The 26,619-nt window shown below is 38.1% G+C and overlaps 1 protein-coding gene and 1 pseudogene across 2 annotated transcripts in view; one reads left to right on the top strand and one right to left on the bottom strand.

The window, feature by feature from the left end:
- Dmd (dystrophin) overlaps window positions 1–26,619 on the top strand; it is a 1,759,261-nt gene that overhangs the window by 1,061,550 nt on the left and 671,092 nt on the right. For both annotated transcript variants that reach the window (XM_041642825.1, XM_041642826.1), the window contains one exon: window positions 3,499–3,607. In XM_041642825.1, coding sequence (XP_041498759.1) covers window positions 3,499–3,607 — 109 coding nt within the window. The remainder of the gene's footprint in view (window positions 1–3,498; window positions 3,608–26,619) is intronic.
- Window positions 15,808–16,853, bottom strand: LOC121441582 (annotated as a pseudogene).

Below are 26,619 nucleotides of genomic sequence, written 5' to 3'. Positions count from 1 at the left end.
GATCTGTGAAGAATTTTGATGGGATCTTGATGGGGATTGCATTGAATCTATAAATTGCCTTAGGTAGAATTGCCATTTTTACTATGTTGATCCTCCCAATCCAAGAGCAAGGTAGATCCATCCATTTTTTGGTATCCTCTTCAATTTCTTTCTTCAATGCCTTTAAGTTATTGTCAAATAGTTCTTTCACTTCCTTGGTTAGATTTACCCCGAGATATTTAATGCTGTTTGTGGCTATCGTGAATGGTGAAGCTTCTCTGATTACCCTCTCTGCTTCCCTATCCTTTGTGTATAAGAGGGCGACTGATTTTTTGGAGTTGATCTTGTATCCTGCCACATTACTAAAGCTGTTTATCAGCTGTAAAAGTCCTTTGGTGGAGTTTTGGGGGTCGCTTAAGTACACTTTCATATCATCTGCGAATAACGAAAGTTTAACTTCTTCCTTTCCAATTCGAATCCCCTTGATCCCATTATGTTGTCTTATTGCTATTGCTAGAACTTCAAGTACTATATTGAAGAGGTATGGAGAGAGTGGACATCCTTGTCGTGTTCCTGAGTTAAGCGGGATGGCTTTGAGTTTCTCTCCGTTTAATTTGATGTTAGCTGTCGGCTTGCTGTATATAGCTTTTATTATATTTAGGTATGACCCTTGTATCCCTAATCTCTCCAAGACTTTTGACATAAATGGATGTTGAATTTTGTCGAATGCTTTTTCAGCATCTAATGAGATGATCATATGGTCATTTTCTTTCAGTTTATTTATATGCTGGATTACATTGATAGATTTTCGTATGTTGAACCAGCCCTGCATCTCAGGAATGAAGCCTACTTGATCATAATGGATAATTTTCCTAATGTGTTCTTGGATTCGGTTTGCCAGTATTTTGTTGAGGATTTTTGCGTCGATGTTCATGAGTGAGATTGGCCTGTAATTCTCTTTCCTGGTTGAGTCTTTGAGTGGTTTTGGTATCAGAGTAACTGTAGCTTCATAAAAGGAATTAGGTAATGAACCTTCTGTTTCTATATTGTGGAATACATTAAGGAGTATGGGTATTAGCTCTTCTTGGAAGTTCTGGTAGAATTCCGCATTGAAACCATCTGGTCCTGGGCTTTTTTTGGTAGGGAGGTTTTTGATAACAGCTTCTAATTCTTCGCGACCAACAGGTCTGTTTAGATTGTTCACCTGGTCCTGGTGTAACTTTGGTATATGGTATTTATCTAAAAAAGTGTCCATTTCTTTTACATTTTCCAGTTTTGTGTTATACAGGCTTTTGTAATATGATCTGATGATTCTCTGAATTTCCTCTGTGTCTGTGGTTATGTCCCCCTTTTCATTTCTGATCTTATTAATTTGCGTATTCTCTCTCTGCCGTTTGATTAGTTTGGATAGGGGTTTATCAATCTTGTTGATTTTCTCCAGAAACCAGCTTTTTGTTTCATTGATTCTTTGGATTGTTTTCTGTGTTTCTATTTTGTTGATTTCAGCCCTCAGTTTGATTATTTCCAATCTTCTACTCCTCCTAGGTGAGTCTGCTTCTTTTTTTTTCTAGAGCTTTCAGGTGGGCTGTTAAGTCTTCAATATGTGCTTTCTCTGTTTTCTTTAAGTGGGCACTTAGTGCGATGAACTTTCCTCTTAGCACTGCTTTCATAGTGTCCCATAAGTTCGAGTATGTTGTTTCTTTATTTTCATTGAATTCAAGGAAGACTTTAATTTCTTTCTTTATTTCTTCCTTAATCCAGGTATGGTTCAGAAGTTGACTGTTCAGTTTCCATGAGTTTGTAGGCTTTCTGGGGGTAGCATTGTTGTTGAATTCTAGCTTTAATCCATGGTGATCTGATAAGACACAGGTGGTTACTAATATTTTTTTTGTAACTGTGGATGTTTGCTTTGTTACCGACTATGTGGTCGATTTTCGAGAAGGTTCCATGAGCTGCAGAGAAGAAGGTATATGCTTTCCTCTTCGGGTGGAATAATCTATAGATGTCTGTTAAGTCCATTTGCTTCATTACCCCCATTAATTCTCTAATTTCTCTGTTAGGTTTCTGTTTGATTGACCTGTCCATTGGTGAGAGAGGAGTGTTGAAGTCTCCTACTATTAGTGTGTGTGGTTTGATGGCTGCCTTGAGTTTTAGTAATGTTTCTTTTACATACGTGGGCGCTTTTATATTCGGGGCATAGATATTCAGGATTGAGACTTCATCCTGATGAATTGTTCCTGTTATGAGTATAAAATGTCCCTCTCCATCTCTTCTGATTGATTTAAGTTTGAAGTCAACTTTGTTAGAAATTAGTATGGCCACATCTGCTTGTTTCTTAGGACCATTTGCTTGATAAGCCTTTTCCCAGCCCTTTACTCTGAGTAGGTGCCTGTCTTTGTGGTTGAGGTGTGTTTCTTGTAGACAGCAGAACGTTGGATCCTGTTTTCCAGGATAAAAACAAATTCAAACAATACGTAGCCACAAATCCAGCCTTACAGAAAATTATAGAAGGAAAATCACTAACCAAGGAGTCCAACAATGCCCACAATAACTCAGTCATCTAGAGACCTTTCACCAGCGCAACTCAAATAAGGGAAACACACAAACCCTACTACTAAAAAAGTGACCGGAGTTAACAACCACTGGTCATTAATATCACTTAATGTCAATGGGCTCAACTCACCAATAAATAAATATTTATAAAAACTCTCTGTTTAGCCAAATTCTCCTTGACTACGTCTAGAAGCCTCCACAGCATAAATCCTTATGATTATTTGAGCACATCAACCAAATTCATTTGCTATTCAAAATAAGCAATTGAAGCAGAGATTATTATGAAGGCTCAAATATGAGCTGAGTCAATTCGGAGGAAATGTTGGAGCAGAGAGCATCAGTTGATGCTTGCTCAATATCTTGCAGCAACTAAGCAGTACATTTGAGATTTGAAGTTCACCTGTAGGCTTCACATACATTATATGCATTTATATAGGGAAACATCGGATGAAATGGTGCAGTTGTAGTGGCCACAGCCATGTCTATGTATATACAGTCATAGTTGTTACATGCAAAGCATTCTCACGAGACATGACGTTAAAATTTTAAAAATCTTAAATTCAAAGTGTTTAGAATTACAATTCATTTACGTGTGTATGTGTTTATGTGTGTGCATCTGATTGTGTGTGCACACATGGAAGCCAAATGTCAGTATTGGCTGCATCCTCTGTCACTTCTCCACCATGGATTATTTTAGAAAGGCTCTTTTGCTGAGCCTGAGGCTAATGGACTGGCTAGAATGACTGCAAGGAGCTTGTGGGATCCACCTATGCCTGCACAAAGGACCCAGGATCACAGATGCAAGCTACGACACCCATTTTTTTTTTTTTTACTTAGCTGGGGTAACTAAACTCATAGACATGTTCTTCATAAAGTATATACTCACAAAAGAAATTAATAAATCAATGAGGTAATTTGTATTAGAAGTGTTGGTGAAATCAGTAACATGTATTTTTTCTATTAAAGAGGAAGTTAGAAGATTTGAGATCTGAGTGGGAGGCTGTAAACCATTTACTTCGGGAGCTGAAGACAAAGCAGCCTGATCGTGTACCTGGATTGCCCACTATTGGAGCCTGTAAGTACATTGTGTCCCACGGTTTCACTTTTGCTTTAGCTGTTTGCTCAAAACCATGGCTATGAGGTTATCTCTGACTGAAAAGGAAAATTGGTTTCTGAATCTACAGAAAGAAGTAAGCATTTATTTTATGTATTATGCTAAAGGTCTTTGGGTGGGTCCCTCAGACACTGAGATGTTTACAGGCTGTATTTTCTGAAGATCTAATTTCAATGAAAAAAGAGGTCATGTAAGAAAAAACCATAATGGCTTTAAAAGATACTTTCGCTTGTTCCTTAAGAGCATCAAAGCTGGCTGGCTTTGTGGAGCCATACAAAATTGCCAGGAGAGGAACTCTCCTTTGTATTTCTGATTCTTTGGAGGCAGAGGATTTATGAGATTAGTTTTTAACTAAAGCTGAACGTGATTTTTCAGAAGGAAACTCAACAAACCACCACATCCCTAGCATCTAAGAATGAGCATCAAGTTGAAGGTGTAATGACACAGATTTAAGGAAAAAGATGTGCAAGCCTTATAGGGTTTTATTTGTGTTTGTTTGTTTGTTTTTGCTTTTGTCAACATGGTGCACCGAAATTACTATATCAAGGTTCTAGTGAATAAATTATGTCATTTTAATTTTTTTCACGAACTCTAACATTTGGTTCTCTCTGTAAAAATGCAATCTTTTATTGGTGTTTGTTTTCTAGATGTTATTGGTATGTTCCATAGTCTGTGATGATGTGAAGATAATGTGTTGAATGATATTTTTTATCAACTTGTGAAAATTAAGGGTTTATATTTCTACGTAAGGTACTCTGAATCTTACAGGAATAATCAAAGCCAGGAAACAATAAAAACCTCTTTAATATGCTGCATTCCTAAATGATATGATGGGGTTTCTAACTGGAAATACATTTAAAGAAAGTTTTGGTTTATAAGAACATATATAGTTAATCTATTTAATCAATATATATGGAGCAACTTCTGTGTATTGGGCAACAGACAAAGTGCTGAAAATTCTCCATAAAATAAGTTAGTCTCTCATTTTATAAAGCATAGTCAATCTGGAAGAGAAAGATGAAAAGCTAATGAAAAGAAAATGCATTATCTCAATTATAAGTGCTCTGAGAGAGAGATAGTCTACCAATTAATGCCAAATGGTTTAGGACAGACAGGCAGAAAGTCAAGCCCTTGCCCTAGCCCTGCAAACCTATCTACATTTTAATAGTCTCTCCAGTTGTCCCAGCAGACACTACAGTATGATAAACATAGTTTCAGAGAAAATGAAAAGGTAAGAAAATGAGGAAGTGAGCAGTGATGGGGCCATTATTTTCTGAAGTGTAGCTAGGCAAGCTAGTCTGGCCTGAAAACATCAGAAAGGTGATGTGAGACAGTGAACATTGTCTGTGTATGGACAGAAATTATGATGGGGGGACACAAAGTCACAGCTGCCACACCAAGTAAGGTACCAGAATGGAAGTGGGGTGGTAATCACAAAGGACATTGAGCCTGTAGCAGAGGCTCCACAACGAACAAGAAAGAGCATGGAAGCAAGCCAGTATTGTCAGGCACCTGCTCCGTGTATTTTCCCCATTAGGGAGGACTTCATCACCATCTATGGCTCCTTGCCCCCCTCACTCCTGCTATGATTGCTTCATGCGAGGATTCTGGCCTTGTCCTCAGCTCTGAGCCACTCGTGAGAGTTAGCAGAACTAGGGCCAAAGCTGGAGAAGTGAGAGAGGAACATTCTCTAAAAGGGGATTTTATTTTTTTTAATTTATTTATTTATTAAAGATTTCTGCCTCCTCCCCGCCACCTCCTCCCATTTCCCTCCTACTCCCGCAATCAAGTCCCCCTCCCTCATCAGCCCGAAGAGCAATCAGGGTTCCCTGACCTGTGGGAATATTAACCTTCATCAGGCGATGAAAGGAAACAGAGACCCACATTGGAGCACTGGACTGAAATCTCAAGGTCCAAATCAGGAGCAGAAGAAGAGAGAGCACGAGCAAGGAACTCAGGACCACGAGGGGTGCAGGCACACACTGAGACAATGGGGATGTCTATCGGGAACTCACCAAGGCCAGCTGGCCTGGGTCTGAAAAAGCCTGGGATAAAACCGGACTTGCTGAACGTAGTGGACAATAAAAGGGGATTTTAATCTTCTTCAGCAAACTGACAAAAACTGGGCATAAAGTCAGCATACTAAACACACAAGTGCTGGGTAAAAAGTATCAACAGGGAATCAGAATGTGCTTTTATTCGAAGACAGCTTTTCTCGTGTGGTAGTTTACTCATCAGAATGAAGAATTGTTTATATTCTTGGCTTTGTGACACATAGTAATTTCATCTAAACTGCACTATTTAAAAAACATAATTTAAAATATGATTTGATTATATGATTATTATTGCCTAGACTATTTTGCAATACAGCAGGGTTTATAACTTGTTGTGATGGGTTCCCAAAGCCCCCCTCTTGCATGAATAGCTTCCTTCACACTTGGGTTTCTATCCGCAAAATGATTGTAAAGTAAATATGATGATGCACAACATTTTTACAGGTAAGAAACTCATGGCATAGAAGGAATATTGCTAGATTAAGGACACACAGCTACAAAACAAGAGAGATCAGATTCTAAACCAATTACATCAATTGGCCTTTTGTTTTGTTACTGTGTCTTACACTATCTTTCTGTCCCATACCATAGTGGAAATTCTAAAACAAAGACAGCAAACAAGTAGTTAATGCTAGATTAATGCAGTCTTAGATTTCTAGGGGGATAATAGCGACCTGTATTTTGTCTTGAAATCAGTTTTCTCTGAATTTCGTAGAAACCTAGAATGCTGAGCATGGCATAATCATTGAAATTGTCATCTGGCTGAATATTTTTCTTTTACATGTGTGGAGACTGGGGTTCAAATTGGCTTTTGATTCGATTTGATTTGATTTTTTTTATCAAAGTAGCCTTTTTAAAACACTGAAGCAAGCTTCCCTGTGGCTATTGACTTCCATTATATAATATGATGCAGTGGTCTTGTCTAAGCTGTAAAAAATTGTTCAAATTCACAAGATAAATGGGCATGCTCTCAACAAGTGTTCAAGTGTTTGCTATGCTTTGATGATCCTATACATCTGGGTGTCTCAATTACCTCTTATTGCATAAACTATCCCAAAATGTGGTGACCTAACGTGATGATTGCTTACTTACTTTTGATTTTGTGACTCTCCATTTTGTTCTGTGATCAACTGGATAGTTATTGTGATTATTGCACCCAGTATAATCTATGTGAATACAATTATTTGGTATCTGATGAGCTAGAAGATTCAAAACTGTTTCTTTGCATGTTTGAGAGGTGGCTGTTCACTAGAGGTCCTCACTCCTACATACATCCTTTTATCCTCTGGAAGGTGAGACTCTAGTAGGCATACATACATCCACTCATCTGACTTTATTCTGGCATGCTCTTAAAACTGTCTTCTTCTAAGATGAGGAGGGTGGAAGCTTAAAGATCTCAGGATGACTAAACTTTGTCATTTATATATTATTTCCACTATTCTCTATTTGACAGTGCAACTGGATGGCGGGGCACCTTCGGGGAGGGTAACCTGGTGTATGACTGATGATTGAAGCCAGGGACTTTCAAGTCCAGTTCCTAGGATTCTTCGGGGACTGCTTAGCAGCGAGAGTGGGCTAGAATAAGGAAGCAGGCTCATATTAGACAACTTTCTGGGTTTTTGCTTTTGTTTTTAAAACACTTGATACAATTAACTTGAAAGAAACATAGGTTGAACACTCAGTGGAATTCATCTGGTTCGTTTTCATTTTTTTCAAGTAGGCCCCAGAGAAATTTCTTTTTTTTTCTTTCTTTCTTTATTTATTAAAGATTTCTGCCTCCTCCCCACCACCGCCTCCCATTTCCCTCCCCCTCCCTCGATCAAGTCCCCCTCCCTCGTCAGCCCAAAGAGCAATCAGGGTTCCCTGACCTGTGGAAAGTCCAAGGACCACCCACCTCTATCCAGGTCTAGTAAGGTGAGCATCCAAACTGCCTAGGCTCCCACAAAGCCAGTACGTGCAGTAGGATCAAAAACCCATTGCCATTGTTCTTGAGTTCTCAGTAGTCCTCATCGTCCTCTATGTTCAGCGAGTCCTGTTTTATCCCATGCTTTTTCAGACCCAGGCCAGCTGGCCTTGGTGTGTTCCCAGTAGAACATCCCCATTGTCTCAGTGTGTGGGTGCACCCCTCACGGTCCTGAGTTCCTTGCTCGTGCTCTCTCTCCTTCTGCTCCTGATTTGGACCTTGAGATTTCAGTCCAGTGCTCCAGTGTAGGTCTCTGTCTCTGTCTCCTTTCATCGCCTGAAGGTTAATATTCAGGAGGATGCCTATATGTTTTTTCTTTGGGTTCAACTTCTTATTTAGCTTCTCTAGGACCACTAATTATAGGCTAAATGTCCTTTATTTATGGCTAGAAACCAAGTATGAGTGAGTACATCCCATGTTCCTCTTTTTGGTTCTGGCTTACCTCACTCAGGATAGTGTTTTCTACTTCCGTCCATTTGTATGCAAAATTGGATAGAAAAGTTCTCATTTTTATGAGAGCCCATGAACCTTCTGGAAAAGGCCTGTTGTTTTTTCTATTTCCTGCAACCTTGTCTGCATGCATTCTGCTATTGGAGATTAATTCCCACCTATTATTTGGGCTCAGATGACAGACTGGATCATGATTATCCCTTAAAACAAGAGTTACATTATTAACAGGCACGCTTGAACAGGAGAATTGATGGTAGCCATCTTTTTATATAAAGTGTCACATTGGGGGACGAACAAAAGACACAAATGTTGATTTGAACCCAGTGCCCTATGTCAGTAGTTTTCAAATTTCATCATGCAAAAGGAAAGCATTAATTTCTTATGAAACTGCAAAATATGAGCCTTCTACCTTAAAGTTTCTGATCCAGTAAATTTGAGGTAAAAGTCATACCTCTAAAAGGTTCAACAGTGAGGTCAATGTTGTTGGTCTTAGGAATGCAGTTTGAATACTGTTGCATCTGGCCTTGGATGCTTGAGAAAGTTTACTGCTTCACCTACTGTTTTGTGCAACTCACTGGTGGTTCCAATGAAATCCAGCGTTGTGACTGCCAAAAGAACTTCCTTATATTCCAGCATTATCAATCTCTGTCTTTTCTGACCAAGGACTTTGGAACAATGTTCAAGGAGGTGAAAAGCACAAAAATCATGCAGTCTTTATCCAGCAAGGTACTCTGTAGGTCTAGCAGACAGTTATTGGGAGAATGGCAATCCTTGGATGAAGTTTCTCTAGAGAAGATAAGGGATAGTTCTAGCCTGCCAGATATGACTTAGCATTGGTCTGAAGGCCTGTATACAGATGGTAGCAAAGATGGTCATAAATGTCGCTCTGAATTGTTTCTTATCCCCAAGCTGCTGGGCCTCAGAACATTCATGCTGTGCAGAACTCCACTTAGCATTTTCAAAATAAATCATACAGAAAACACTCTTAATAGGAATGTTCCAAATGGGAAAATTTGATGTAGCTATGTCAGGACAAGAGATATGAAATCAATTGAATGTTGTACAGAGACAGAAAAAGCCTGTTCATAGAGGTTTGTAGTTGACTAAAACAATCCTTCCTATAATTAATTTTAGAGGTAACAGAGAAAGTGCAGTATGAGAAGTAAAATAGCCTCCATTCTACTTGGGTGTATGGACATACTTGGGAGGCAGAGCCAGGCATGACTCTTTGAGTTTAAAACCAGACTAGTGTACATAGAGAATTCCAGGCTATTCAAGGTTACATAGACAGACTGTGTCTTACCTCACCTCCCAAATATCCTAAATTCTTATTTTAGTTGTGCTACTAACTAAATCAACACTCAGTGTAGAAGAAAAAAATGCATTTTGAGCTTTGTCAGTCACATGGTCAACTCTGTAAACATGTATTAAAATAGACTTCCAAGGGATAACAACCAAACATTAGAAAATAAAATATGCCGGGTGGTGGTGGTGCACGCCTTTAATCCCAGCACTCGAGAGGCAGAGGCAGACACAGAATCTCTGTGAGTTCGAGACTAGCCTGGTCTACAAGAGCTAGTTCCAGGACAGGCTCCAAAACCACAGAGAAACCCTGTCTTGAAAAACCAAAAAAAAAAAAAAAAAAAAGAAAAAATATAAGATAAAATAAAAAACATCACATTGAAATTGGACAAATAAAACTAACAGAAGGACAAGATCCCAAGAGAAGTCACAAGGATAAGAGACACACTTGTTCTCATAGTCAAGAATCACATGACAACACTGAACTGGAAGCCATAATAAATATGCAGAGGACTTGATGCAGACACACGCAGATCCTGTGCGTACTGCTTCAGTCTCTGTGAGCTCGTAAGAGCTTTGCTCAGTTGATTTAGAGGTCCTGGTTCTCTTGGTGTCCTCCATCACTTTCTTTAAACAATTTAGGAAGTCATACGTCTTCCCAAAATGAAAGGTACACCCGAGGTCTCATTGTTTTGAATAACAAATCTGGAAAAAACAACAGTAGAATAAAAAAGAACAAAAGAATAAAATAAAGAGAAAGAAATATATAAAGTTCAGCATGTGTAGTAGCTCAGTTGGTACCTTTCATTAATGGGCCTCAACATAGCCCCGTTATTTTCATGCAGTTGTTTTTTATATGGTATTTTAAATACTAAGGAGCCAGTAGAATCTTTCCTAGTTATTTCAAAGTCTAAGATGGGTACAGCCCTGGCTTTTTGCCTTCCTTAAAATTATATGCTGCCACAGATATAGGAGACAGGGTTCAAGTTAATTAAAAATAGAACAGTTTAACATTCATTGAATTCCAACCCTGTTCATCTCTCCCTATATACCTAAAAACTGGGCTTCTTATATCTGAAGTAAAGAGGACAGAAGAAAGGGAGGTCTACATTTCATGTTCTTCTTCCTTTATACCCTTTTTTGCTCACTAATCGCCTTTCAGAATAGTGGGGGATGTTGCTCTCTGAACCCCTGGGCTGCTTGGGTTCTTTTTGCAGCTGATTCAACTTTGAATGAACCCTGCAGATAAAGCAAATCAGTGCCCATGGAATCAAATCCATTGGCTCTTCAGTAATAAGAATGAACATTGCACATTGGTAACTGGATATGATGTTCACCTGGCATGCACAAGGTTCTGGATGCTGTCACCTGTACTGTATTAAAAAATGTGATTGCTCTGCTGAAGATAATAAAGGCCACCTGTTGAGTTTGTAGCTACACTGCATTAACCTTGAATCTTACCGCCAGATTCTAATAGACTAGGAGAAAGATTTTATGCTTAATATATAAAGATCCTTCATGAATTATTTTAACAAAGTAAGAAATCATTCTCGATCATCCTTAAGATCTTTTAAAGTTTTGAGTAACTACAAAGTCCCTTCAAATCTGGTCATTAAGGAACTAATTTTCAAATACTGTTAGACTGCATCAGTGAGGTGAGCCTGTTTGAAATATCAGGAAATATGTCACACATTATAAAAAGAGGTGAATATAGTAAGCCTTCCTTGAACAGTCCCCAGGAATGTTCCCATTTATCAGATGCAAATCATTCTATTTCCTTAGTGGGAGATCCTGGTTTCAGGCCAGGTTCTTCAAAAATGGTCTGTGCTTAACAGGAAAAACACAAAGACATCATTGTTAGCATCCCAGACAGTTATAGCCTGTGAATGCATCAGTATTTATATGATAACTATCCATTTTGTGATGATGGAGTTCCCTTTTTTCTCCCTGTCTTAACCTTTTGGCAGTTTAATTGCTTGATTACCAACTCCCAATTAGGGCTGTACTTTGGGGTCTGAACTGGTAGAAGAAGAGCAGTCCCAATTAAATGATAAGGAGTAAAATTACCTTAACCTTACACTATTTAACTTCCTCCACAACAAAGACCAGAACTAGAACAGCTAACAGTGGAAGGCTTGAACATGTATTCCTTATGTTGTCTAAAATTTCACTAACAGTTTTAAAAGTAAGCATAACTTTACTGTCCAAGAAAGCAGATTCTAAAAGGAAGGTGTAAACACTTGTATAGTTGAAGTATAGGTTTAAAATTATTCTCCAGTCTGTTCTCTAATGAGAGACCAAACAAAAAAATGGAGGAGCTCGGAGGAGTAGAGTAAGGGAAAACCATAATCAGAATATGTATTATGTGAGAAAGAAAATCCATTTTCAATCAAATGAAGAAAACAGATTCTCAGATATGTGTGGGGGTTAGTTTTACCACACTGAATAAAATAAACTATTCCATTGTTTTGTTTTGACTCATAAAGTTGAAATTCAATTGAATTATTTTTTTTGTTAACATGGCAAAGAATACTGTAGCATAAAATTGTCAGACAGAAAATTTTTCTTTGAGATACTCAGGTTAAAAATAATAAGTGAAAATATAAATTTAAAAAACTTTCAAATTAAATACAATATTATTTACTATAATTATTCTGTGAATTTAATACATTAAATTTTGGTATAAGGGAAAAAAATAGAATCTAAATGATATTTGGGGAAATGACATTTGATCACCATCTTTGGAAAAACTCTAGGAGCTGTCTATGTCATTGACTCCTTTGTCCTGGCTCTCTGTGTTCTTTCAAAGGCAGCCTTAGGAAAAGTTCTTACTACAGTACTCATCAAAAGGGATGTTCTGTAATTTGGATGCAAATCACCAGGCCACGTCTAATCATTTCAAGCCATAACTCATTTTCACGACTGTGTCTTGATATCTATTTTGAGATCCTTTTTACTTGTCATCTTCTTCTAAAACAATATTGACCTCTAAATTTTATTATTTGCAAGGAAATATTTATCTTATCTCTAACAACCTGCCAGTCCCAAATGAGTTCATTGTGTACTCAGCATAAATATCATAATATGTTAGGTAATATTGTTATAGCTTTAAGTATACCAGTACCCAAATTATAGTACAGACCTACCTGCAATAGAAAAAAAGAGCAAAACTAATGACACCTCAGGTCCTGCTTCAACAATAATTGATCATGCCCTCAAAATCTCAATGATTCCCAACATTAAAAAGGGAGGACCCCAGGCAGTGCACACGCCTTCAATCCCAGCACTTGGCAGGCAGATCTCTGTGAGTCTGAGGTCAGTCTGGTCTACTGAGTGAATTCGAGGACCTGTCACAAAAAAGGGAGGAGGACCCAAGTAGTACATATGTAGAGTGAAATATTGAAAGTTTAAAAAAGTAATTTGATTCTTAACTTCAGCTTTATTTCCATAATTATTCTTTATTATTATAGAAATTTATGTAAAAGGTATAACTAAAAAATCTGTGATTTTTACTGTGGATTAAAAGTGGAGAAGGTGATTTTCTATCTTATACCAAAGTGGGTAAGAAAAGTTATTTCCTTAACCAAGGTGCTTTAATGTTATGGTTTTGATAATAAACATCATGTTTACTATGTCCAGCATGATCAAAAGAGAAGTTCCTTTATTTTTCATGCTCAGTCTTATTTGTTTAAGATAAAGTGTGCCATCCACGTTTAAACTCGTACTCTATGTTTAACAAATAAGGACATGACTCAGAATTGAATTGTACACTTTGATTTGAAGGTTTTTTTTTCAAGGTCAGGACCTAGTTCCACAAGAAATTTTATGTTTTCCGGTAGGGTTGACATTCACTCCCACTAGCTGAAAGACAAACGTGTCTAATAAAGCATTCAGATTCAATTTGCTATCTGCATACAGCTTGAGGAATCTCCGGAGGTCACTCACAGCATGCTCTACAACCCCAGCCAGGAGAAGTAATGAAAAGATTCTGGTTTGAAAGCTGACAGTACCCCTTCTAAGCTCCTTGAATGTGAATATAATAAGCAAGTTTATAGACACAAATCTCTGTGATTCTAAGGATTTCTATCTTGATCTCTGACTCGGAGGAACATTTAAATGCATGGATTTATGTCTATTATCTGGATGAGTAAATGCTTCATATTGAGCATGTTGGAGGAACTGTGCGTTACCAACTAAGGTCTTATGTAAATCGGGCAAAACAACACCATCACTCCATGTTTAGCTCTGTTAGAAGGTCTCTACAGTCCCACTGTTTCATTTGATTCTAATATTACATAGGCAGATCACACTGTTTTAAAAAATAAAACCCACTTTTATGTCAATTATCCCTCTGGTTTTTCCATTGACCCAAATGTACCCAATATTTATCTGAGAGCTAGTGTGCATTAGTGTGCATTAGTGTCTTGCTCTATAGCAGACATTGGCTAAATATTCTTTGTGTATTGTCCTGTCCAATTTTATAGCTTTCTTAAGAGATACATGCCACCATTACTTTACTTTGTTTTATATTGGTTGGATCTAAAGCCTAAACTAAATGTTTACCCCCAAGAAACTTAAATACTAATAACTCCACTCACAAGGCTCCAAAATCATTAAATTCTTTTCTTTGACCTTTATGTTAAATATACTGGGTCTTGGCCTCATAATCTGTGAACCTAGCCTATATGTATAGACTGCTATATTGTCCATGCTTATATGAATGAATTTTTCAAAGTTCGACAGGAGTACTCCCTCATCCACCCATCCTTTCTCTTTCAGCAAAAAAAAAATCTTAAAAATAAGCTATATGGATGGATTTAGGTTCTTAAAGATTATAATTAACTCCAGGGATGGAAGTTAGTTTCAGTAAAAAGACTTATATGGTTTTTGTGTATTTTTTCTCCTCTAGAATTTAAGAGGCCATGATAATTTCTTGATAATTTCATGATAATTTCAAAAACTAGTGCTATGTATTTAAACAACACTATAATCTAGTCTTAATGAAGTACACAGCCCATTTTGTTTTTGTTTTGCTGGTCTTATGTGTTTACGTTGAGACGTGATACTCTAGGAATCACCTCGTTAAGTAGTTGTGGTGAATAAGTGAATCCCACTGTATAATACAGCCCTATAAAATAAAAATGAATATTGGCTGTAACCTCATCCACCTCATCCAATCTGAATACAGATCAGAAATGTAATATTTGTCATACATTCTAGAAAGTCAGTCCTTGAGTTCTATGGTTTGTATGTACCTGCCATAGCCTTTGCCTTTTATCTGTAGCTTCAGCCATTTAGCTCCCCTCCCCATTGTCATTCTTCCCATCATTACTTCTTAGGATTTCATTTCTGTGTTCAGAAAGGATGTAATGTGCTAGGCTATTGTTCATCTCTACTAGCTTGAGTTCTAGTGAAACAGGCACCTAGGTTCAAATTTATTTTCCTTATCTTGTGAAAACTGGGTTGTTCCAGTAAAAGATACTATGATAAAGATAATGAGTATAAGGAGATTGAGCAAAATGAACGAATAAACCTACCTGGACAGAGAAGATGAGGTCTTTAGTAAGCCATCTTATTGTAGACATACTCAAGAAATAAAGTAAAGATAGCAGAATCACTAAATGAATAAGATTGTATATACTATACATTAATATTAATTAAAAGATGTTATGATTATAGTTAGTGAAACTCAAGAGGGAAATAAACATTAACATCTGCATGATCATAAATGCTAAGTTCTTTGTTCATACCTATTATTGCCTATTTTGATCTTTAAAATGCCCCCAAAGAACGAAAATTATGATTTTACTGCCATTAAAGAAATTGAATTTGAGGAAACGCCAGAATGAAGTTTGTCACTTCCTATTTCTCGTCCTCTGTCCATGTCACTACAATAGTGAGGTCAGGAATTGATTCACCAAACAACAGTATACTGCAACTAAACAATGTCTTTTAAATCAAGGAAGACTTGGACTGGATAAATAGAAGAAAGTTGACTGAGAACAAAGATTTGCTTCCTTCTGCTTCCTGGTTATACTTGCTGAATACCAGAGACTAAACTAGGTGAGAGCAGCCCTAACAGATGTTCTAGAAGTGCAGGACAACTAGGGAATTTAGGAAAGGGAGGTAAAAGTAGACAGACTGAGGATTCACAAAATATGGGAACAATAATACCATATAACTGAATGGACATAGGAACAAGATTTTGTGTTTTAGTTAACATTTATTTGTTGCTGAAATAGTGATAAAGCATTTAATATTTTATTTCTGTTCACAATAATAAGTAAACTGTAATATTAAGCCCTGTTAGACTTTGACAATTTTCAAGAACAATTACAATGAAAACAGCAAACACGGAAATGTTTACAGATCCAGGTCATAACAGGGAGTGGTCACAGGGCTTTGCAACAATACTTAGCAGAAGCCACTTTGTAATTGCTCGCACTAAACAGAGAAGTGAAATTCTCAGCTAGGTATTTAATGAAGTAGTGCATGTATCTAGACACTCGCATAACACTGTGCCTACTGAGGAAATGGGACAATACTCTCCCAATTTGAACAAATAATCGTAGGAGGTGTGGAGACCCATAAACCTGAGACATTGGAATATGAGGATAAGCAGGTGGATTTCGGCAGACTGGGGTTTTTCAAACTGATAGAGCAGCTGGGTGCCCAGCATCTTGTTGAAATACTCTCTTATTCCATATACAAGCTCATCAACAGAATATTCACTGTTATCAGCCTTTCCCTGTGATTTCACAAAAGTGACATATTCCACGAGAATAGTATCTACATTCTTCTCAGCATGGAGTTGGAATAACTGCTTATGCTTGTTTATCAGTTCCCAGTCCTCAACAAGACATGACTTAAGCTCTTAAGGCAACTTCAATTCAAATATCAATCTCATCTTCCGTGCCTGCATAGACTGACCAGTGTTGACAGTCCCATGCACATTCTGGTGAGGAATCTGTGATACTGTGCTGGTGGTACCACTACCAACTCTGTTTTCTGGTGTATCCTGTATGTTCTTTGGCACTGGCATGTTAGGCGCAGATCCTGAAGAATAGTGATGATCTTTCGCCACAGGATACCGGTTCTCTACTCTGTTACTTTTCTCAACTGCTTTGGGAAGAGTGACCTCTCTCCTCAGAATAAACTTTCTCAAAACAGCTGCCTTTATTTTCAATCTGGCCTTTCTCAGCAGAGAGCTGTCTCTTTGCAGGGTATCTTTTCTTAACAAAGTGTACCGTCTCCCCAGAGTGCACTTTCTCTGCAAAGCAGAATCTCCTGGAAGATAGACATTTCTCTGCAGGAGGCTTTTTTTTGGGGGGGAAGGGCAACTTTCCTCGGCAGATAGATGATTCTCTGCATGTCGGCTTTTCTTTGGAGGCCTACATCTTCCTGTTGGTTCAACTGTCCAACTGTCCTCTCTCCACATAGTTACCCCTTTCCACTGACAGACCCTCCTATGCAGAGCAGCTTTTCTTCTGAGGCTGACCTCTCCCTGTAGGATGATGTTCACCTGAAGAGGGTCCTATCTCCTCAGAGTTACCCCACTGGAATGAGTAACCCTCCTCTGAAGTGTAACTTTTTCTGATGCAATGTCTCTCTGTGTGGTGATATTTCCCGGGAGAAGGTCCGTTGTTTGATGAGTTATCCTTCTCAGATGAATTAATCTTCTCCGCAAGGGAAATGTTGATCAGATGACCTCTTCCTACAGGGCGATCTTCACCTGCAGAGGTTCCTCTCGCTGTCAAGTTACCCATTTCCACTGAGTGACTCTTAGGGCAGCTTTTGATGGACTGACCGCCCCATGCAGGATGATCTTTACTTACAGAGTGTCCTCTCTCCTCAGAGTTAACCCTGTTGAATAAGTAACCCTCTTTTTCAGGGTACCTTTTTCTGAGGTGACAGCTCCTTGTGCAGTGCTCTTTTCCAAGAGAGAGTCCTCTATTTGCAGAGTTACCTTTCTCAGAAAAGTGACCCTCTTCTGCAGGGCGGCTTTTGATGGATTGACCTCTCCCTGCAGGGAGATCTTCGCCTGCAGAGGGTCCTATCTCCTCAGAGTTATCCCACTGGAATGAGTAACCCTCCTCTTCAGGGTACCTTTTTCCGAGGTGACGCCTCCCTGTGTGGCGATCTTTGCCTGGAGAAGGTCCGCTGTTTGCTGAGTTACCATTCTCAGAGGAGGGGATTTTGATGAGGTGATCGCTCCCTTCAGGACGATCTTCACCTACAGAGGGTCCTCTTGCTGTCAAGTTACCTCTTTCCACTGAGTGATTTTCGGCAGGGTGGCTTTTGATAGATTGACCTCTCCCTGCAGGGAGATCTTCATCTGCAGAAGTTCTTTTCCCAGCCGAGTTGCCCAACTCGAATGAGTAACCCTCTTCTTCAGGGTACCTTTTTCTGAGGTGACGTCTCCCTGTGTGGCGATCATTCCTAGGAGAGGGTTCTCTCTTTGCAGAGTTGCCATTCTTAGAGAACTGACCCTCCTCTATGGGGTAGCTTTTGATGAGACGACCTCCCACTGCAGAGCTAGTCTTCTCTGGTGAATGACCCTTCCTAGCCAGGTGACATTTTTCAGCTGTCCCTATGGGGTGATTTTTCTCTGTAGAGAGTCCTCTCTTCACCAAGGGGTGGCCTCTCTCTACCTGGTGATCTCTCTGTGCAGAAATAAATTTCTTAACTGGGAGGTCTTTCTCTTCAGGGTGAAGAGTTCTCAGTAGAGGGACCTCTCCCATCCAAGTAACCTTTCTCAGTAGATAGACTCTTCTTAGTAGAAAGTCCTTTCTTTGAAGGTTGACCTCTCATGATAGGGCGGCCTCTCTCACCATAGTGGCATTTCTCAGCCAAACCACGTTCCTCTGTAGAGTGACGTTTTTCTATGAGACAACTTTTCTTGATAGAGCGACCTCTCTCTGTAGGAAGATCTTGCTCAACAGAGAGACGCTTCTCAGATGAATGATTTTTCTCAGAAAAGTGACGCCTTTTTCCAGAGAGGTGTGTTGTAATAAGAGCTGTGGGGCTGAGTCCCCAGCACCCTGGCCACCTGGCTAGCTGATGCCCGAAATAACGACACACAAATTGTATTTATTTAAACACTGCTTGGCCCATTCTGCTTGGCCCATTAGCTCTAGCCCTTACTGGCTAATTCTGATATCCCAATCAACCCATCTCTAATAAACTGTGTAGTTCCGGTCTTACCGGGAAAGATTCAGCATGTCTGACCTGGCGGCTTGCTTCATTGTGCCCGTCTACCAGGGAGAGGGGAGCATGGCGTCTCTGAGCTCACTTCCTCTTCCTCCCAGCATTCTGTTCTGTTTACTCCACCCACCTATGTTCTAACCAATAAAATGCGCCAAGGCAGTTTCTTTATTATAATTAACCAATGACCTTCCTCCATCAGAGTTGTCTATCAGAGGGGTCCTTTCCAGCAGAGGAAAATTTCTCTATAGTATGACCTTTTTCAACAGATGGGTGTTTCTTGGCAGAGGAACTGTTTTCTGTAGCACGATGTTTTTCAGCTAACAAAAGCTTCTCAGCCAAGGTGCTCTTAACTGTAGAGCAGTGCTTCTCAGCAGTGGGTCTTTTATCTATAATATGATACTTCTCAGGGGAAGGATTTTTCTCTCTTCTACAGGTTTTCTCATAGGAACAACCTCTTTCCATGAGTGACTTTTTGTGGCAGGACAATTCTGTGGTCTTCCTGGAAGAGCTGGTTGAAGATTCCTCAGCTTATTTGATTTTTGTTCTGAGGACCAATTTCTCACCTTTCTGACCTGCCTGGAGCATGGTGTCTGCTTCACAAAGTCATCTCCTTCCCCAAAATGTTGGTCACAAACATGAGGTCCTTTCTTTCTGGAACTCATTTAAATAATACTAATAAATTCCCAGATTATCTAGTAATATATGGGAAAATGGACTGGGAACACATCCCAGAAGTCTGTTGTCTGAATTAGTTCTACAACCAGGATCAAATCTCCCGATTGTTTACCAAATTTAGCTCTTTCTTAAGGATTATAGAGGAGCAGCACTCTGCTTGTCCAACCTCCAGCACAAAGTGAAGTTTCTCTGGAAACTATCTGTACATAAACATCATCTTGGGGGCGGGCTTATGCCCTTGAGGCAATCAGTTGTCCTATGTAAATTATACTGTGTTCTGTAGCCAAATGACTGGCCCACCACTCTGATACCATAGTGAGGGCATGAGGGGATGTGGGGAAGGGTCATGGAGGAAGTTTTCCAATACTATTTTATAAGTTTGTCCTTAAGCACACACAGATCCCAGGCCTCTGCCTCCCCAGTGCTGGCATTAAAGCCTGCATGCCCTGCTCATCTTTCTTGATAAATATGTCCTCCTTCCTCTGACTCTTTCTATGCCTAAATCACTTGGCCCCTACTCTTCTATCCTGAGTGCAAGAGTTTGGAGAAGTTCTAAACCTAAGGTCCCTGCAGCCCAGAGGGAATAAAAGAAAATGGTGTCATCTCCAGCCGATCATCACTTAGGAAGGATAGGTTTCTTTTCAATCTCCTTTTTTACATTGCCTCCAGATTTGGTCCACTTCTGAACATGACAATGATATCATTTCCACTCACCCTGAGCATGCAAACATGATAAATTAATATATTAAACCCTATCTCAAAAATAAACAGATAGACTGAAAGTTAAAAAATGAGGAAAGATATAAAATATAAATTGCAACCCTTAGAAAACTAGAGTGGCTATATGTTTGTCTTTGGATTCACCTTCTTATTTAGCTTCTCTAGGATCACGAATTATAGGCTCAATGTACTTTATTTATGACTAGAAATCAAATATGAGCGAGTACATCCCATGTTCCTCTTTTAGGGTCTGGCATCCTCACTCAGGATAGTGTTTTCTATTTCCATCCATTTGCATGCAAAATTCAAGAAGTCATTGATTTTACTGCTGAATAGTACTCTAATATGTATATATTCCATACTTTCTTCATCCATTCTTCCATTGAAGGGCATCTAGGTTGTTTCCAGGTTCTGGCTATTACAAACAATGCTGAAAGGAACATAGTTGAGCATACACTTTTGTTTTATGATAGGGCATGTCTTGGGTATATTCCCAAGAGTGGTATTGCTGGGTCCAGGGGTAGGATGATCGCGAATTTCCTGAGAAATCGCCACACTGCTTTCCAGAGTGGTCAGGTGATGAAAGGAGAGAGAGACAGAGTCCCACATTGGAGCACCGGTCTACAACCAGAAGGTCCAAATCAGGAACAGAAGGAGAGAGAGCACGAGCAAGGAACTCAGGACTGCCACACACTGAGACAATGGGGATGTTCTTTCGGGAACTCACCAAGACCAGCTGGACTGGGTCTGAAAGAGCATGGGATAAAACCGGACTCTCTGAACATAGGGGACAATGAGGACTGCTGAGAAGTCAAGAACAATGGCACTGGATTTTGATTCTACTGCACATACTGGCTTTGTGGGAGCCTAGGCTGTTTGGATGTTCACCTTACTAGACCTGGAAGGAGGTGCGAGGTCCTTGGACTTCCCACAGGGCAGGGAACCCAGTCTGCTCTTCAGGCTGATGAGAGAGGGGGAGTTGATTGCGGGAGAGGGAGGGGTATGGGAGGCGGTGGCGGGGAAGAGACAAAAATCTTTGATAAATAAATAAATAAATGAAAAAAAGAAAAGAAACGAAAACTAGAGTGGCAAATATAAGTATCAAACAATATGCACTTTAAAAAATGCAAGATAAAGAATACTTTCTAATGATGAAAGGGTTGATTGTAATAGGAATTTATTACAATCACAAACATGTAATCATCTAAGAACACAAAAAATACATGAAGCAAAAAGTCACAGAGATACAATAAACACTTCAAAATACTAATTGGAGATTTCAATAACTACTTTCAGTAGCGGTTAGGATACAAGAGAAAAGTTAACAGTAAGATTAAAGACTTGAACAACACTAAGAAGCAAATAGTCCTAGAAATACATCCACACTACAATCCACCCAAAAGTAGCAGAAGAGACATTCTTCTCAGGTGAATGTAGAATATTCACCATGTTAGATCATGCACTAGCAAGAAGAAAAAGAAAAGAATAGTATAGAATCAAGTGTACACTTTAACCACAATGAAATGAAGTTAGAAATCAATAGGAAAGAAATACATGAAAATAAAATCTGTGGAAATTGAATAGTATAATAATGTGCAAAAGAAGAAACTAAAAAGGGAAATTAGAATATATATGGAAACAGCAAAACTGGTGATGAAGGTCTACAATCCCAGCCACTTGGACTGCTGAGGCAAGAGCATTGAAAGTTCACAACTACCGAGAAAACATGTTGAACATAAAAAATGCAAATGAAGAAAAAATATATGAATATCTATACGACATTACTAAATTAATGCTTAGGGAAAATTTTTAAACTATGAGTGCCTGTTTAAAAACCAAGGAAAGGGGGCTGGAGAGTTGGTGCAGTATTTACAAGCCCTTGTTGTTCTTGTGAAGGACCCAGTTTGATTCCTACAAGCCACATTCGGAAATGACAACAATCTGCAGCTTCAAGGGATGTCATCACTTCTGGGCTCTTCAAGAACCCTTATACATATGCTCATACATACACACACACACACACACACACACACACACACACACATCTTTAAAAAAGTTATCAGCTCATACTTTTTGTCTCAAGACACTGAGGAAAAGGAATAAATAAACCTAAAACAAGCAAAAATATAAAATAATGGAGATTTGAGTGGAAATTGATAAAATATAGTATAACAAAACAGTTCATAAAATTGATTTATCCCATTTTCATAATAGTGGGAAACATGGTTAAAGTGACCACAACTTAGGCAGTACCCACTGAGCCCTCTGCTTTTCATTTTATCTCCCATTTACTACACTAAGGAGGCAGTGCCAGGCTTCCAAGATGATTTGTTTTAAAACTGAATTATATAAAAAAACTGGCATTTGTAAAAGTACATGATAAAAGGATCAGAAAATGAGATCGCCAGTCTCTCCATGAGCCATATTTATGGTTTAAGTTTCTTTTGATACTAAAGGTTCTTAATTCAAGAATTATATTCTTTAAGGTCAAACTTATCATGGAATATTTGAGTCTTTCTGTCGGATCGTCCTGAAAAGTCTCTGAACAAGCCTATTAGCCTTTTCTTGGGCGTTATCATAGTGTTTATGTGAGTATGGCTATAATCTCCGTTTTTCAAATGAATTTCTGTTTTGTGTGCATTGCTAGTGCCCCATTTCATCCATTCCTTTTTATCGAGTCTTCCTCTGCCTGGAACATGAACTGGCCTGAAACTGTCAGTGCTCTTACCTTAGCCTCTCCAACACTTGGATTACAATTGTGTTCCACTGGGCCTCGATTCATTTCACTTTTAGTGCTATATAGATTACTGTGTTAAATAATATCACTATATTAATATCTAAACTTATGCCCTACTATCCCTTCTTACTGTTCTATACAGTATAGGAGAAATATTTTCAAATGCCACATTTGATTTTAGAACTATTGAAAACATACCATTCCTTCCCCACTGCTCTCCATATAATTTTTAAAATCAATAAATTATGGGACCTTTGTTTTATTGACACGTTGAATTACATACTTTTTTAATCTTTTTGTTTCTTTGTTTATAAAAGTACTTACTCTCTGGTACAACAATCTGTTATTGATATGATCCTCTTCTGGAGACTTTCTAACCTTGCAGTTTTCACTGTGTTTCACTCATTTTCAAGGCTAAGTTCAAATATCATGTTCAAAGAAGAAAGTTATAACCTGCCATACTAGAATTCCTCAGAGGTTTTTCTCACAGTATGTGTTTCTTTGTAATTTTAATTTTGAGACTATCTCATATTATACTTCCTCTGATTTGACTGTAAGTTTCTTGAGGATATACTGTTTTTCCTTCTTTCCAAGAGCTTTATTAAATTATGATTGATAAATGAAAATTGTATATACCCAGGCTTAGCAATATGATTTATACATGTAGACAATATGAAATTTAGCACAGTAAAAATAATTAGCAAATCTGTTGCCTGATAAGGAGCATGAGAACACTCAATGTGTTTTCCCATAATAGGTTTTAAGTATAGAGTACAGTAATAGTAACTATAATCACCCTGTTGCACAATAAATCCCTCAGAGTTACTCATTGTATAACTGAAAATGCATCCACATTGCCTGATGACTCCTCATTTTGCTTATTGAATCCCTACTACCTGATAATGAAAGAGAATATCAGGATTAGAAATCAGTCTGTTATAAAATAGGGAGAGCTGAGTTATTGAGGATGATTGCAGACAAGACTTTGCACAATAAATGAATTCTTAAGGCAGAAATGAGTATTAAAATGCAATTGAAAAAAAGTTCAGAATGAGCACTATTGTTGAGAGTGGAGGTATATAAAACAATGAAAACAAAATATATTTAATTGATTTCTTACCCCAGAGGAAAGCTAGCTAGAGCAGCTAAGAAAATAGAATGGAATTTAAATGTCATGCTGGTCTTCTTAATTAACTAAAGTCTAGTTTTGTGATCATCATATCATCTGGGTGAACAGTGTTCATAGTATATTTAATATCAAATCTTCTTCACATTTGTATTATGATAAGAACACACAACAGAGAATCTATCATGTTAAAAAAACTTTAAATATCAATTCAGTGTATGAAAGCATTTAAGGCAAGGCTTTAAAATCTAGGCCAGTGATTACTGCTGTGTCAGGCTTCTGCATTCAACTTCAGAATCAAAAGTTTACCTGCCACTCCACTGTTACATAGATATCTCAAATTGTCTATTTCAAATTTTGCTCCTAGAATTCTCTTTTTTATGGAGAAATCTATTCACCAAATTGACCACTGGCACTTTAAAAGAAATTAATAAATAATAAGCCCCATGATCAGCTGCCATAATGACCAATAGCTTAAGCAAAATAGTCCAGAATCTTTCATATTATTCAGCAACATCATTTTGATTCTTTCATTCTTACAGACATTATATTTTATTAAACCTCTTCATTGGTTTGGCTACTTATAGCAGAGCTTCTTAATACTGCATCCACACTGAGAATGTACATTTGAAAACACAAGTTATATTACATTTTTCCTCTGTGGGAAAAAAGATTAAATTTCTTGTCATAATATGCAAAATCTTTTGCAATTTGCTACCTGGTAGCTAGTCTAGAGCTTTCATGTTGTGGAATAGAGTATTTATTTAATTATGTAAAACTATATTACATTTGTTCGTGTTGCAGAATTAATTATTTAACTATGTAAAGTTTGCTGTATTTGTTTATTAAAGATGGGTTGCTGTTTCACCTTGCCTACCTAGGACACCTAATTAACCTATTAAAAAGCTAAATGGCCTTTATCTCAGTAGTGGAAGGATAGGCATGGCTGACAGTGAGAATAGGGGTGCCTTCCAGCCTGCCAGGGAGCATCCATACAGACATGGAGGAAGCAGGAAAGCAGGATGGACGGTATGTAGATGAGGTCAACAAGCCTCAGGGAAGCACATAGATTAATAGAAATGGGTTCATTTAAGTTAAAGGAAAAACTAGCTAGAAACAGTCTTAAGCTAAGCCCAGGCATTCATAATTAATAATAAGTCACCGTGTCCTGATTTGGTTGCTGGCGGTCCAAAAAATGCCTGCTACCCTTTCACTCTCAATAAATCAAATGGTACTAAATAGTGCTAAATTATCTGTAGCAACAACTGCTGCCTTTATATTTGAACACATACCTTTTCCCACTGCTATATTACTCACTTGTCCCCATTGATGCACTGACTTAAAGTATTATTTCCACAAGTACCATGACACTTAATTCCACAGGAAAAAACAATTGTATTTCCTGTAGTATTTTTATCCTAATTTCCCTTTTATGTCAGTTTTGATTTCCTTACTAATGGCCCTGTAGGGTAAGACGTGAATGCCAGAAGCAAATGGGACAGCATGGTTTAAGAGAACTTCTTATATCAAGGATATATTGAGACATTTTCCCCAATTCAGACAAGTTCATTACAAGCTGTGTGTATGTGTGTATTTGTATGTATGTATTTCTGTATATATACATATATATAAACTATAAATATACTAATTTGATAATATATTTAATATTATTACATGTAATATATGTAATATGCATATATTGCTGTAAGATGTGTGTGTATATTTGTGTATCTGCCAAAGGTTCTTCTGGTGAAAACATGTTTGACAGTTTCAAAAGATGATGGGAACATTGAGAGGTGGTACCTACTAGATGAGAGTAACAGTCAGAGCTGACCTTGTGAAGGGGTTTGTGCTGGACTCAGCAGCTTGCAATAGGGCTCACAAAAGCGGATGTATTCTTTTCTGTTTGGTTGGTTGGTTTGATTGGTTTGTTTCTGAGGTAGAGTCTCTTGAGTAGCTCAGATTGATCTTGGTATCAATATGTACATGGTGATGACCTTCAATTTCTGATCCTCCTCCATCCTTCACCTCCACAATACTGGAATTACAATGTCTCTCATTATGTCCTGTTTGATACAACAGTGTAGAACAAACCTAGTGCTACGTACATGCTAAACAAGAACTCTATTGACTAAACTACATCCCCAGCTCTGGCTTAAGTTCTTGAGGGAGAAGAAAGGTACAGAAGACCAAGCCTATCTTCTCCTTGCTTTGTGTCATCTCTCACCATGAACCATCTCTCTTCATCTGTGATTCTTTTATGTGATGCTGTCTAATATGAACCTCCCCACACCAAAGTTCATGCCACTGCAATGATTTTGGACTTCTAAAACTGTGACCTAAATAAACCTCTTTTTTATTAAATACTAAGACACATCATTTATTCTTACACTAGGTGTGTATGTCTCTCTGTTTGTTTATCAATGACTACAGAAATAAATTCTGTCTGTAGCAATAAATTTGTTATCTTAAATGTTATATTCCTGAGCAAAATTGAAAGTTATTCTAAATGGATTAAAATTTAAGATTTCAATAAATAAAAATACATGTTAAGATCTGATAAAGAAGACCTTAGAAAATTTAAGCAAATTGTCATTATCCAAGGAAGTAAAAATGCTACATAGATCTAGGGATATGTGCAAATGAATGTTAAGTCACAAATACCACTCACCCTACTGAAATAATATTGGGCCTCAACAATATATAAGTTACTGAGCATATAAAAAAGATCATATTATC

The sequence above is a fragment of the Microtus oregoni genome, unplaced genomic scaffold (assembly GCF_018167655.1).
Source record: "Microtus oregoni isolate MIOR12 unplaced genomic scaffold, Mior012 000079F_ref0000094, whole genome shotgun sequence".
NCBI classification, from domain to species: Eukaryota; Metazoa; Chordata; class Mammalia; order Rodentia; family Cricetidae; genus Microtus; species Microtus oregoni.
Note: the sequence above shows the minus strand (reverse complement) of the source record. Positions and strands in the feature narration are given on the sequence as shown.